This window comes from Ranitomeya imitator, chromosome 3 (assembly GCF_032444005.1).
Source record: "Ranitomeya imitator isolate aRanImi1 chromosome 3, aRanImi1.pri, whole genome shotgun sequence".
NCBI lineage: Eukaryota > Metazoa > Chordata > Amphibia > Anura > Dendrobatidae > Ranitomeya > Ranitomeya imitator.
Window position 1 is genome coordinate 84,755,497 of NC_091284.1, and position 14,710 is coordinate 84,770,206.

At 41.2% G+C, this 14,710-nt stretch overlaps 1 protein-coding gene across 2 annotated transcripts in view; it reads left to right on the top strand.

Annotated features, from left to right (window-relative positions):
• The window catches only part of GLRA2 (glycine receptor alpha 2), a 277,822-nt gene that overhangs the window by 150,370 nt on the left and 112,742 nt on the right, over positions 1-14,710 (top strand). For both annotated transcript variants that reach the window (XM_069761037.1, XM_069761038.1), the window contains exon 7: positions 5,547-5,761. In XM_069761037.1, coding sequence (XP_069617138.1) covers positions 5,547-5,761 — 215 coding nt within the window. The remainder of the gene's footprint in view (positions 1-5,546; positions 5,762-14,710) is intronic.

A 14,710-nucleotide genomic window follows, 5' to 3' on the forward strand; every position in this document is an offset into this window, starting at 1 on the left:
TGTCCCAGGGGGGGACATCACAGATCGGTGATCTGACAGTTTGCACAGCACTCTGTCAGATCACCGATCTGATAGGAGTGCAGGCTGCTTCACAGTGCCTGCTCTGAGCAGGCTCTGTGAAGCCACCTCCCTCCCTGCAGGACCCGGATCCGCGGCCATCTTGGATCCGGGGCTCGAGCAGGGAGGGAGGTAAGACCCTCGCAGCAACGCGATCACATCGCGTTGCTGCGGGGGGCTCAGGGAAGCCCGCAGGGAGCCCCCTCCCTGCGCGGTGCTTCCCTGCACCGCCGGCACATCGCGATCATCTTTGATCGCGGTGTGCCGGGGGTTAATGTGCCGGGGGCGGTCTTTGACCGCTCCTGGCACATAGTGCCGGATGTCAGCTGCGATAGGCAGCTGACACCCGGCCGCGATCGGCGGCGCTCCCCCCGTGAGCGCTGCCGATCGCATATGACGTACTATTGCGTCCTTGGGAAGTAAAGCCCACCCCACATGGACGCAATAGTACGTCTAATGGCAGAAAGGGGTTAATCAGATTTTTATTTTTGAAGGATAATACCAGACTTGTGTGTGTTTTAGGGCGAGTTTCATGTGTCAAGTTGTGTGTGTTGAGTTGCGTGTGGCGACATGCATGTAGCGACTTTTGTGAGATGAGTTTTGTGTGGTGACATGCGTGTAGCAACTTTTTGTGTGTCGAGCTGCATGTGACAGGTTAGTGTAGCAAGTTGTGTGCAGCAAGTTTTTTGCGTATGGCGAGTTTTATGTGTGGTGCGTTTTGAGTATGTGCAAGTTTTGTGTGAGGCAACTTTTGCATGTGTTGCAACTTTTGTGTATGTGGCAATTTTTCCAGATGTGCAAGTTTTGCGTGTGGTGAGTTTTCCATGAGGTGAGTTTTGCACGTGTGGCTAGTTTTGAATGTGGCGAATTTTGCGCATGGTGAGTTTTGAGTGGCGACTTTTGTGTTTTGACTTTTATGTGGCGAGGTTGGTGTATGTGTGGTGAAATGTGTGCTCAGGGTGATATGTGTTCAAGCACGTGGTAGTGTGTGGCGCATTTCGTGTGTGTGTTCATATCCCCGTGTGTGGTGAGTATCCCATGTCGGGGCCCCACCTTAGCAACTGTACGGTATATACTCTTTGGCGCCATCGCTCTCACTCTTTAAGTCCCCCTTGTTCACATCTGGCAGCTGTCAATTTGCCTCCAACACTTTTCCTTTCACTTTTTCCCCATTATGTAGATAGGGGCAAAATTGTTTGGTGAATTGGAATGTGCGGGGTTAAAATTTTGCCCCACAACATAGCCTATGACGCTCTCGGGGTCCAGACGTGTGACTGTGCAAAATTTTGTGGCTGTAGCTGCTACGGTGCAGATGCCAATCCCGGACATACACACACACACACATACACACACACATTCAGCTTTATATATCAGATATTAATATTACTAACCCTTAGAGAATCTAAGACATGGTGGATGGTTGACACTCAGCACCGACACTGATCAGCTGAAATCTGCTCCGGTGGTTGTTGTATAGCAGCAATATAAGAGGCGGAACACAGCAACCCGTCACAATGTTTAATGGATGTTTCCGGGTTCTGCACCTCCTCTCCTATTCATGCAGATTTCAGCAGATCAGTGGAGGTGCCGAGTATAAGACCCCCACCAATCTTATTGGTGTGCTGAGTGTCGGATCACCACTATATTAATTACTCATCCCACGATCATCAATTGTTTAATCTGGGGCAACCCTTTTATTTTACACTAACCACCTACCCCCCCCAACAAAAAAAAAAAAAAAAATCACAGGACTACATATTAAATAAGAAAAAAAACAATAAATGACTTAAATATGCCATATGTGCCACTAGGTCTGTATTTACACTAAAGCTATAGTTTAATAGTAGAGATAAACAATTAGGAATCACATTTAGTCTAATACGCTATTGTCCATTGCTTTTTTATTAAACATCAGTTTTCTTTATAGGTCACATTGGGATTAGCGCATTCTATCAAATTGTAATGCAAAAACAATGAATAAGACAATCATGAAAATTTTGCATTTCACATGCTGCTATATCTATCTATCAATCATCTATCTATCTATTATCTATCTATTTATTATCTATCTACCTATCTATCTATCTACAATCTTTTTAAAACTACCATGTTTCACCAAAAATGCTGCCATGTTGCTCCAAATGATGGGTTGGGGCTTATTTTCAGAGGATGTCTTGTTTTTTTTCTGTGAACAACAATCCATATTTATTCTTGGACAAAAACAATCAATATTTATTTAAATATAGTCATGTCATCACACACTGCACATACACATGTATATACCTACACTGCACATACATACACATATACAGTATATACCTACACTACACATGCATACACATGTATATACCTACACTGCACATACACATGAATATTACACACACACACTGTACATACACATGAATATTACACACACACAAACACTGTACATATACCGTACATGTAAATATACTCATAATGCACAGCTGGCATAAATGCTGGGAGCCCTTAAAAGAGTGGGTAACCTGGGCGGTTGATAGTGATGTGACATGGCACTACTGGGGTGGTGCTCAAGTAGGGTCCCAAACCGATTACTGTGATAAAGAAACTTGGCGCTCAACTTTGAAGAAATGAAGAAGATTTTAATGCAGTCAGAAACTGTAGTACTGAGTCCACACGTTTCGGTCTAACAATGACCTTCATCAGTGTACCGACTGCTATTTGGTGCGAAGTAGTAATAAGGAGAAGCGAGACACTGTGTCCCCTTAGTATCCTATGATCAATTTAAAGGCTTCTAAGACTTAGGTTCCATTGAATCATAGAGCACCTGCCGCACTTCCTGCGTGAGGTTATGTCATTCCGATGTGGAGAAGCCTGGTGCGTGGTCCTGGCGCAGTGTCCGCCAACATGTTTTTCAAACTTTACTTTTTCATGTTTTAATGGATTTTGAGGTTGCTGGATTTTCCACTTTTTTTTTTCATGGTGTAATTTGTCATGTCCGCCTAGATGAGGCGGGCAGCAATATGTAGTCTACTGCATCTTGCTGTTCGCCTTCAATAGGCGTATACAGCCGGAAATGATGCACAACAGAATATACGGTGACTCTGTCGACACCATTATAGTCAATAGTGCTGTCAGCACATTTGCCTGAATCCCGTTTTGCGGGGGTACGGATGTAAGCCCAGACAGGGCCACTGAACATAGGAGAAAACGCAGTGTGAATGGGCCCTTAGATTACATTGTAAATGAACGATCACATCTACAGAGGCGCAGATTTGTACTGGAGAGAGGATGTACTCGGTATTGGTGTTACACTGACTGCTTTTTGTAAAGAATCGGAGCACGTTATCTATTATAAGGCGCCTTCTCTCATTGTTTTCAGTGAAGGTCATAATAACATTCTCTGGAGATTCGTAAAATCGGATAGGGTTCACGTTCGCTGTGTGATCCCTCTGTAATACACTTGTGCCTAGATTGCGCATTCTTCACATGCTTCCATAATAAATCAAAGACACCACTATCATTCTTTGAAGAAGAAAAAAAAACGATTCCCCAGACACTCCTCGAAGCTTTCTTCTGACTGATGGGAGCGTATTAGATTGTATTTGTATAGAGGAGCGTGAATGTGCAGACAACCTCCTGACTGTTTCCAAAGGAATCCGTTTTAACTGCAGCCATAATTTCCCAGATAAGCATGAGTGTGTCCTAAATTGCGTGACTTGTGTCATTGTATTCAGTCTCGTAATGAAACGTGGCAGATTCAGCCATATGTGTCATGCTTGCATCTGTCATAATTAGAGAAAAAAAAATCCTCTGGATTCCAGGTGGGTCGCAGTCTGTGCAGAAAGTATCATCACACTGTAAAAAAAAAGTATGCAGAGATATCACGTAAGAGGGGAGAAAAAATGAGTGGTGTCACTTCGAATCAGTGTTCTTTGCCGCCCAAGAAGCAAGTAAAATGTTGATATTTCATACATGCCGCAAAAGATAAAAACACATCACTATGAAGTGGTGCAATGTTCACAGCTTGTAGCGGTTGTATAGAACTGGTTCACCACACTTGAAAGGTATTGCAGTTTAGTCCTATGCCTGCATCTGATCTGCAATATTTATTATTATTCCTGCTTATATAGCGCCATCATATTTCACAGACAACATCATCACTGCCCCCATTGGGGCTCACAATCTAAATTCTCTATCAGTATGTCTTTGGAATTTGGAAGAAAACCGGAGAACCCGGAGATGTTGTCCTTGATGAGATTTGAACCCAGTAGTCCATTGCTGCAAAACAACAGTGCTAACCACTGAGCCACCATTACCAAAAAGAGCCCATGGAAAATGCTGGTGCAGTGTCATGTCCAAAAAAACATTCCATCTTTTCTAAAACTGAACTGTCCTTTATACATTCTGTGGAATCTCTCATGATTTAAAAGCCACCCAGTGAGGACAGACAGAGCTTCATGGGGCATGTATTCACTAATTACTCCTTCTCATCATTGGGGCTTGCATCTTATACCACTGTCTCTGACATATACACTGGGCCCAATTTCATAGGAAACCAATGACCCGTATGTCTTTTGAATGTGGAAGGAAACTGGAGCAAAACAGCACAAGTATTAGAAAAAAGCAGTTTCTTGTATTTTCCTGCAGAATTTACCTCCACGTGAAACAACCCATAATGCCATACCCATAGACTCCTATTGGGGCCTACTGTGCCTCGGATCTCTCATAAAATTTACCATGTTGCTGTTATGTTTGGCTTTATCTCTACCTACTAGCATTGCTTGATGAAAGTTATCATATACCTACAGGATAGGTGATACATTTCTGATTCTTGAGACCCGCACCAATTCCAAGAAGGGAGCGCTGAAATGTTTTGTCACAATGGAGCATTGGTCAGGCATGTGTGGCACAACTCCATTCATCTTCTATGGGACTCCCGGAGATAGTGGAGTACAGTGCTGGACCTTTTCTGTTAATTCCCCAGATAATGAATGGTGTATTTAAGAGCCAAGTTCATTGGTGACACAGTGGTCAGACCCCCACTGGTTGGAAGGTTTTAACCAATGTTGAGGATGGATGATAACTAGTTTACAGAACCTTGGGCCCAGAGGCCACAGCAGTCATCCATGGGCTGGACCAGAGCCTCCTATTACCTGTGGCATCTCTAGCACCTATGATTAGTAGGCCTGGGACATCACTTGTACGTCGTGTTGCCAAATATTAATCATAAGAGATGTTGGAGAAGCAGCACCACCCATAGGTACCCGTAGGTAGAAGGTGGTTGTCAGTGCTCAGGTCCAGCCGCCATGGAAAGGGTCCAGCAAATACTTTTCTCAGCTCTGGTGATAACTTTCAGTATTGGGAATGACCCTGTAATACAGTACTACAATGTGCAGAGGCATTTGGAGGCACATTGACCGTTTCATTTGAGAAGGCGGTATCACGTAACAAACTCATCATGATGGATGATCCTATGAGTGACACGACTATGTTTCATTTACTTTCAGGAAAGTTTACTTGCATTGAGGTTAAGTTTCACCTGGAGCGTCAGATGGGATACTACTTGATACAGATGTACATCCCCAGCTTACTCATTGTCATCTTATCCTGGGTGTCCTTCTGGATTAATATGGATGCGGCTCCGGCTAGAGTTGCTTTGGGAATTACAACTGTCCTAACAATGACAACTCAGAGCTCAGGCTCAAGAGCTTCCCTTCCAAAGGTAAGAGAACATGGGCCTTCTGCTTTATCGGGACAGTGGGGCGTTGTCATTGGAATCAGCCATTGTTTGACTTGAGCATGCAGCCAATTAATATAGTAAAGGATATATTTGCAATTGAATCCATTCTGAGTTGAGTTTATAATAGGACTAAGACATTGAATAAATATTCTCGATCATCTTATTAGAGAGATAAGTGGTTTTGTCAATTAGATGTATTGATATTATCTCCCCGGCTGCTAATATAATGGCTATTTGCATTCATTATCCAGCAGATCTTTTAAGCTCATGATATGCCCACGGAGTATAATGACAAGCGCTATAGTATTAATGTTTCGCTGACAGCTTTCTACAGGCAGAACCTCAATGCAAAGATCGTACCTGAATGGCTATAGTGAGCAATGATTTCCCTGCTGCCCTTCATGCCCACTGGCCTCCATGCCAATTAACTTTTCCCTGCTTGCATCTGATGATAAACCCTATAGGGATAGATGGATGGATAGGCAGATAAATAGAAAAATAGGAAGTTGGCCTTCTAAGAGTGTTTGCAACTGTGCATCCTTAGCGAAATTCTATATTTATAGCAACATGTATTATTTTGGACATTGGTGATCATTTTAAAAGAATCATATTGAAGTGTTTTGTTTGCTTGCTTTCTTTTTTACTTGAATGTATTTTATTCTAAAAATAATTTGTTGCTAATTGGTTTTATTAAGGGAATTGTCCAGTCTAAGAAGAAAAGTCTTCAAGTCACTCTATACTCCTTGTTATACATCTGGGTATCTCAGGGTCAGTTTCCTTCCCCTGGGTCCACTGCCCTCTGTTGTGCTCCACATCAGGTTTTGCAAGTTGCCTGGGGTGCATCATAGACCTCATCTTCCTAGACCTATTTCGACACACCTGTGTCTTGGGATTGAAACTCTAGTCCAATGTTTGAAGTGATCAATCATTAGTGATGAGCGAATATACTCGTTACTCGAGTTTCTCCGAGCATGCTCGGGTGGTCGAGTATTTCGGGTGCTCGGAGATTTAGTTTATGTCGACGCAGCTTCACGATTTGCAGCTGCTAGACAGCTTGAATGCATGTGGGGATTCCCTAACAAACAGGCAATCCCTACATATATTCAAGCTCTCTAGCAGCCGCAAATCATGCAGCTACGTCAGACTAAATTTCCGAGCATGCTGAAATACTCGGAGACCACCCGAGCATGCTCGGAGAAACGCGAGTAACGAGCATACTCGTTCATCACTATCCACCTTCTATGCTTTCTGTTATTTTTGTGTTTGATTGTGTTTTGTTTTGTTTGCATTTCATACCTGCTAGGTTTAATTCATCCATCCTACTGTTACTGACATTCTTGTGTGTACCAAGTCCGTGCTTCCCACGTACTTTACTCCTTGTTGCATCGACGCCGGGAGTGCCCACCCAAACCTGAGCCTTAGTGAATCTACCTCTCCTAATGAAGCTAACATGCACGCTGTCAGGATTCCCCTGCATTCCCCATGCAGGTGGGTGATTTCTTATCTGAGACAAGTCGGCATGTGACTGTTAGCATCCAAATTGTATACATGTGGGAATGTGACTAACCAACTCTTACGCGGAATACTGTGGAATCGTGACAGATACAACTCGCACACTAACATGATTCAACAATCTGCGGTCACATAGAGTGGCTGCAGACTTTTGTTCCGAGACCAGACAACCCTTAAAACAATTTTGGTCTATTTTTCTTTTATAGCCTCTGGGTATCACAGTACATAGCCGGCTGCAGAGTTAATAGAGAAATCCATCAATGAGTTGTTCTGACGGCTGGTCTGTAATCTTTATCTCTCTTCTCCTAAACTCTTTTTTGCCAATTTATTACCACATCTTTAAGTAAAAAGTTTGTACTCTACATAAATGCATACCTTTCAGTTAAAAATAATATTTGCAATTGGGTTTCAATGAAATTTTTTTTCATAAATCCTGAAGATATCACTTTAAGTATCTGGAAGATTAATTAACAGCGAAATTCATCAGCGAGCTTGTTCTGATATCAGGGTCTGCAATTCTTATCTCTCTCCTCTTAAAGTGTTCTTAGATGAAAAATGACCCGATCAGGGGTGGACACAGACAGAAAAGGGCCCCACTGTAGTCTGGAAGCTCATTTTAATGCACGCATGTGTTTGTGACAGAAGCTGCTTTGAAGGTGGTAGTGGACCCCCTTACCTATTGGGCCCCTGTACAGCTGCTCAAGTTGATGCACCATTGGTATGTCCATCCTTGGACCACATCAAAATTTAGATGAACTTTGATGTGTTCTGAAATCTACTATATAATTGTTTAAGGGTCACTTCCGTCTTTCTGTCTTTCTTTCTGTCGCGGATATTCATTGGTGGTGGCCTCTGTCTGTCATGGAAATCCAAGTCGCTGATTGGTCGTGGCAAAACAGCCACGACCAATCAGCGACGGCCACAGTCCAGAAAAAAATGGCTGCTCCTTATTCCCCGCAGTCAGTGCCCGGTGCCCGCATACTCCCCTCCAGTCACCGCTCACACAGGGTTAATGCCGGCGGTAATGGACCACATTATGCCGCAGGTAACGCACTCCGTAACCACTGCTATTAACCCTGTGTGTCCCCAACTTTTTACTATTGATGCTGCCTATGCAGCATCAATAGTAAAAAAATGTAATGTTAAAAATAATAAAAAAACAAAAAACCTGCTATTCTCACCATCCTTAGTCCGCTGAGCTGCTCGCGCCAGCTGCCATCTTCCGTTCCCGGCGATGCATTGCGAGACCGCTAAGTCTTCTGGGTAATTTCGCAATGCATCCTGGGAACTGAAGATGGCGGCAGCCACGCGCGTATCGCCAGAGCTTCGGTGGATCCCAGGGGTGAGTATATAACTGTTTTTTATTTTAATTATTTTTTTAACAAGGATATGGTGCCCACACTGCTGTATACTACGTGGGCTGTGTCAGATACCGTGTGGCTGCTATATACTACATAGGCAGTGTTATATACTGCATGGGCTGTGCTATATATTACGTGGCCACTGTTATATACTGCGTGGACAGTTTTATATACTACCTGGCTGCTATATACTGCGTGGGCTGTGTTATATAGTATGTGGGCTGTGTTATATACTGCATGGCCACTGTTATATATTGCGTGGCCTGTATTAACGTATCGGACATTCTACAATATGTATGTATATAGCAGCCACATAGTATATAGCACAGGCCACGTAGTATTTGTCTGCTATATACTACATGGCTCCTATATACTACGTGGCCTGTGCTATATACTATGTGGCTGCTATATACATACATACATACATATTCTAGAATACCCAATGCGTTAGAATCGTGCCACCATCTAGTTGGTCATAGGCCTGATTAAAAGAAGAAACCTTTAAATCTGGCAAAAAAATCCAAACACTAAAAAAAACCCTACCTTCTGCAAATGAGGAGCAACATCTTGAAATCTGTATCTAATATTTAGCTGATAGCCAAGTCATGTTTCAAGAGGCCCTATGCTAACTTTTAGGGTTGCTTTCTACCTGTGTCATTACAGAAACAGTGATCTCTCTTATAGTTTTACCTGTTCACATTTACTATTGTTGTCCTTCTTCGTCTCCTGCATTAAACCTATAATGATGTAGTGCTGAAAACAAATATTCATTTTAGGCTTGGTAATTTGCACCGTAAATAGCTGTGAAAATTGGACTCTATCAAGTGACTTCCAGATGTTTTCTAGTTAAAAAAAAAAAGGTCTCACACTATGGCATATTTCGTATTTGCTCAAAAATTTCAACTTTTTTTAAACAATTTTGTAAATATTATATAAAAATGGGAAGGATTTGACTGGAGAGGTGTAGCCAACAAATTTACCACCAAGTTATTATTACTAAACAGAACCCTACAAAAGCAAAGCAAAAGAAAAAAATGAGCATATACCCTACATAATGTAAATAAGCAACTACTAACAGTACATGTAAATAACATATGGTACTTAGCTAACACTATTTTGATCAAAAAAGCATAAAAGGCATCCCACCGCAACAAGGTGTAGCCATCGGGAAGGTCCTATCCTGTCCCTAGTATTAAACGTTACTATGTGTCAAACAACCTCAATATGAGTAAGGGCAGGGCTTCCCATGGATGGGTGTCTCGGTCAGGACCTTGTCCTGCTTGGCCCTTATTCACACTGAGGTCGTTTGACACATAGTAAGGTTTTAATACTAGAGACATGATAGGACCTTCCCTATGAGTATACCGTGTTGTGGTGGGATGGCGTTTATGCTTTTTTTAAATCAATATTGTGTTAACTGCTGTAGGGTCTATGCTCATTTTGTTTATTCTTGGGTTCTGTCTGTGAAATGGCCACAGTGTGAACATGTTCTTATACTTTGCATGTATAACAGCTTATAGTCCGGCTCATTTATTTGGTTTTACTAAACACAGACAATGGTGAAAATTTTTGCTCAAATCTGCACTTTTTCAAACCTGGCAAATATTTCAATTTCTCTATGTCAAACAACCCAAAATTTGCCAAGTTAAGTAAAAATTCTATGCCTTTAAATCGACTTGTTTGCCATTTTTCACTCCAATAAAATACTTTTGTTGAAGACTGGTTATAAGCCTGACGTCTATGGACATTGATTCTTTCTAGATTTAAATTCTGTCATCAGATAATTATAGAACATAACATACAGATAACGACCCAGTGCTTGAGAATAAATTCTAAGTATCAGAAGCTCTTCTGACTTATCGTAAAAATAACTTCAGGATATGAATCGTACAGGTGAAAGAAAGAAAAATGAAAGCCAGGAACACGTATAGATGAGGATACCTGCCACATCTTTTTTTAGATATTTCGTCTCTCAACTAAAGTCAGTTGTCATGGAAACTGGTCTTATCAGATTGGTAATGAGCCAATAAGACGATATCTCCAAACAAATCTCATCACTTGTATACCTAATCCATCAATTTAGGCATAGAGGCAAGTTTTTAATATATCATTTCAAGATATTCTGTTGTTTGTGTTCTTGAAGCATTTCACGTGGAAATAAAATGAGATATGTAAGAGATAATCCGGGGACACAGTGATAAGGACACCAGGCATTTATATGACAGGTGCATTGTTCTAATGCATTTTTTAAAGAAGTTCTACACTATCACAAGGGCAAAGTCATGAAGTAATTGTTTGCTATCCTATTCCTTCCCAGTAAGTTAGCTTTAAAGAGGATTTGTCGCCACACTTTACAATACAAACTACATACATTATTACATAGTCCTCTTAGACCTAATGAAGCTTGCGTACTTACTTTGAAACTTCATGTCAGAATGGCTGTATAATTTGCTTTGAAAGTTGTAATTCAATCTCATTCCTCCTAACCATATCGATAGATCATCAGTGTCCCTCCTCCCTGCTGAGATCTCACACTGCTCAGTATAAGCTGCAGCTGGTGGACAGGCTGTGTGGGTGTAGACTGAATATATTTGGACAGAGTGAAGAAACTTGACAACGAAAGGCAATTGGAGATTTCAAATAGGATTTATGGTCAATATTTTAAATCCAATATTGATAGATTCTCAATGTCCCTCCTCCCTACTGAGATCTCACACTACTCAATATAAGCTGCAACCGCCAGACAGGCTGTGTGGGGGTAGACTGAATATATTTGGACAGAGTGAAGAAACTTAACAACGAAAGGCAATTGGAGATTTCAAATAGGATTTATTGTCAATATTTCATATCCAATTGGCTATTGGTAATGGTAAGTACAGTATTATGTTAATGTTTCAGGTGAAGACACTTCATCAGATGTATAGGCTTTGTTCAATGCATATAGGTCAAAGCTGTCCAGGATGAGTGGTGGGATTCAACAAAACAGGGACAACCAGAATCCAGCTCCTATTTGAAGCATCTACAAGTGCCTTTAGGTGTGCGGTTCCTACACTCTGTCTACTATTGGTCTACAGGAGCTAAGTGATTGGCTTCAGAGGAACTAACACCCTTTTCAAGCTATTTCACTGGGTGTGCCACCAACCTGTTTGATTAGTGAATATGTTTGGACTCATGAGCTCCCTCACTTTATTAGGACAGGTGTAGATAATCATTTTCTTTCCATCCAAGAAAATCAGTCCATTATGCTAATCAGGCTCTATCAGAGTTTGATCAGTGCGGGATCCAATTTTCTCAGAGGTGGAGAGAAAAATAAAAAGTTTCTCCACCTTCTCCATTATGTCAGTTCCTGAAAATTGGAAAAATGGACCACTAGTTTAGAATAACATGGGTACAAGTGCAATCTGTCTGAAGTACATGCCCCCAGTGAAAACTATCTATTAACGCCCACTTGGACTTAACTAAAGTTAACTCAATAGATGCCAAATATTTGACTGTTTCTCTGCAACAGCGGTGAAATAAAAATTAAAAAAAAGAAAAAATTTGTTTCTGCTCTGCAGTCACTATTACATCATGTGTCCAATTGAATATGAAAGAAATGGAGAGAGCTTCTCCTTAAAAGAATGTTTTTCTCTGAAACGCCACAGTATTTCACAGTAAAACATATCTGGCTGAAGCGATATAGCCAATGTGTGATGCTTGTTGCCCATGGTTCAGGCCACATTTATCAGCCATCAGGTTTGCATTAAGTTGGAGATAATGATAATACGTAGAGTGAAACAGATAACCTGATAGGTAATAATGACACTGCCACAGTTGTCAGATAGTAGGAGACATGCTATACAAACAACTATAGATATGTAATAGTGCAAATAATAAGCGTATTACAAGGCATTCTGTTGGGGTCAGTAGTATTTCTATTTCGGATCTGGAGAAATCGATATAATACAAATAATCAGATTTTATAACATAAGGGATTTGTGTGAAGTGGAATCATAAAACATGAGGAGCCAAAAATTCTGAGTAAAGCACCTGGCTATTAATTAATCATCTCATAAAACGTTATAAATAGTTCTCAGTTTATGATAACTGCTGCTCACATTATATCTGAGGACTGTATTGCTCATACCATGACCAGAATGCATCGCCTCAGTAAAGCCTTTTATTTTCAACTGAGAATGTAAGAACATGAGCATGATCATTTGACCTGCTGTAGTGGCGACGGCGTGGGAAAACCTATAGTTTGTCTTTGAGATTGCTAACATAAAATGACTATTCACAGACGCTTAGTGCACCTTTGGTGTGATCAGCAGTTCTGTGCAATTCTCAACCAACTCGTTTTTCATTTATTTCCTTCCACTTCTATCTTGATTGACAAATCTGGCTTTACTGGATAGAAAGAAGGGCAGAGACAGATGGAAGACGCACTGAATGGATCGGTCTTGCCAAGGGTGCACAAAGCGCCTGTGCACGGCTTGAACATTTTCTGTTGACTAATCAGAAGTAGAGCCAAAACTGATCCATTTGTTTAGTTTGTTAACATATGATTGGTGTTGGACTGAGGTTCCTGGGTATCACCACAGCGCACAATCACCTCCTAAACAGAACTTGTGAAGTTTTGCGGTTATCATTGTGCACACAAATTATATCATCAGTACAATCTAATATGTTATATGTTAATCACCTCATAAGAAATACATCCAAATGGTGAATTATAAGCTCTAAAGTCAGCCAGCTTTACATGAGGTTGTCTTCTGCTAGACCATAGCTGTGTCAGAGTCTGGGATGACCACATGCATCTCAAGCATTGGTCGGCCAGTCCAACCCTGCTTATGATCATCAATTATAATCCTAATTTTTCACCATTTAGTTGCCATCAATACAGTATATTGTATCACTAGTCTAACAGTTTAAGCAGCATGAACCATATTCTACAAAGTGGAAAAAATAATATTTCAATATATTTGTTTCCATGCAGTGTTGGTGAACCCAAACTGAAGCTTCACTGACCGATACTGCTCTCATTCTTCTCAAATAATGGCCAACGACACACTGATGTCCAGAGAGCAAGTAAAGCCCCATATAGTGCTGGTTCCTTACTGGGTACTGTAGTCATTGCCACCAGATGTGCTGTTTCATAATGACTCAGCATGGCACTATAACATGGAGATGTTCTCCTAGATTGCCTTCATAGCACAGTGTCCCATGGTACATGCTGCATTGTATATCTTTGGCAGTATACACAGGTATAGTAAGAGGAGCCCATACTACAGCTGTGAGCTATAAAACCATTGTGTGCTTGAACTCTAAAAAAAAGTTTGAACTTGACTTCATGTTTTACCAAAATACCAACATTTTTGGTCTTTGTTCTTCCCTGAGCTACAGAATCTTCAGCCACTTTGGCTTCTCATAAGTCTCACAACTTAAAGCCACTGTTTCAGTACAGGAACATGTCCTGGTTAGAAATAGTGTTATAGGGAGAAAAAGACTGATCTTGTTACACAATGGTCAGAAGACTCAGAATGTAATAGACTTGTCCGAGGCGAGATATAATTGGGTCCCAGTGAGCCTTCTCTCCATTCTCTTTAACCATTTCTATATTTTAACAGAATTTGGTTTCTATTCTGATTCCATCTTTCACTCATATTCCTATAATTGAGACACGGAAACTTGTTTTAATAGACAACTCAACATTTTTTCCCAATCATTTCTGGAACTTGTTACTTTAGCTGAAGTCAGTGTTATATAATAATTAGGGATGAGCGAATAGCTTCGGCTCCCTCCTTTTCCAAATAGCAATAGCTATTGCATGGAGAACTAGGCGCGCGTTACGTGCAGGCGTTGTGACTGTCACACAGCCGGGACACATGCAGCTACGGTGCCGAGCTTCATCGGGAGCACTTCACGTATCCGGGTTCTCGGTACAGCTATTTGGTAAACGTTATAGCTACTCGGATAAGCTCTTATCCAAAGATATTCTATCAACCCAAATAATAATATCTGGAAATGCTTCAACTTGACCCGATAATGTCCAGCTTTACACACTCCTGAATCCATATGG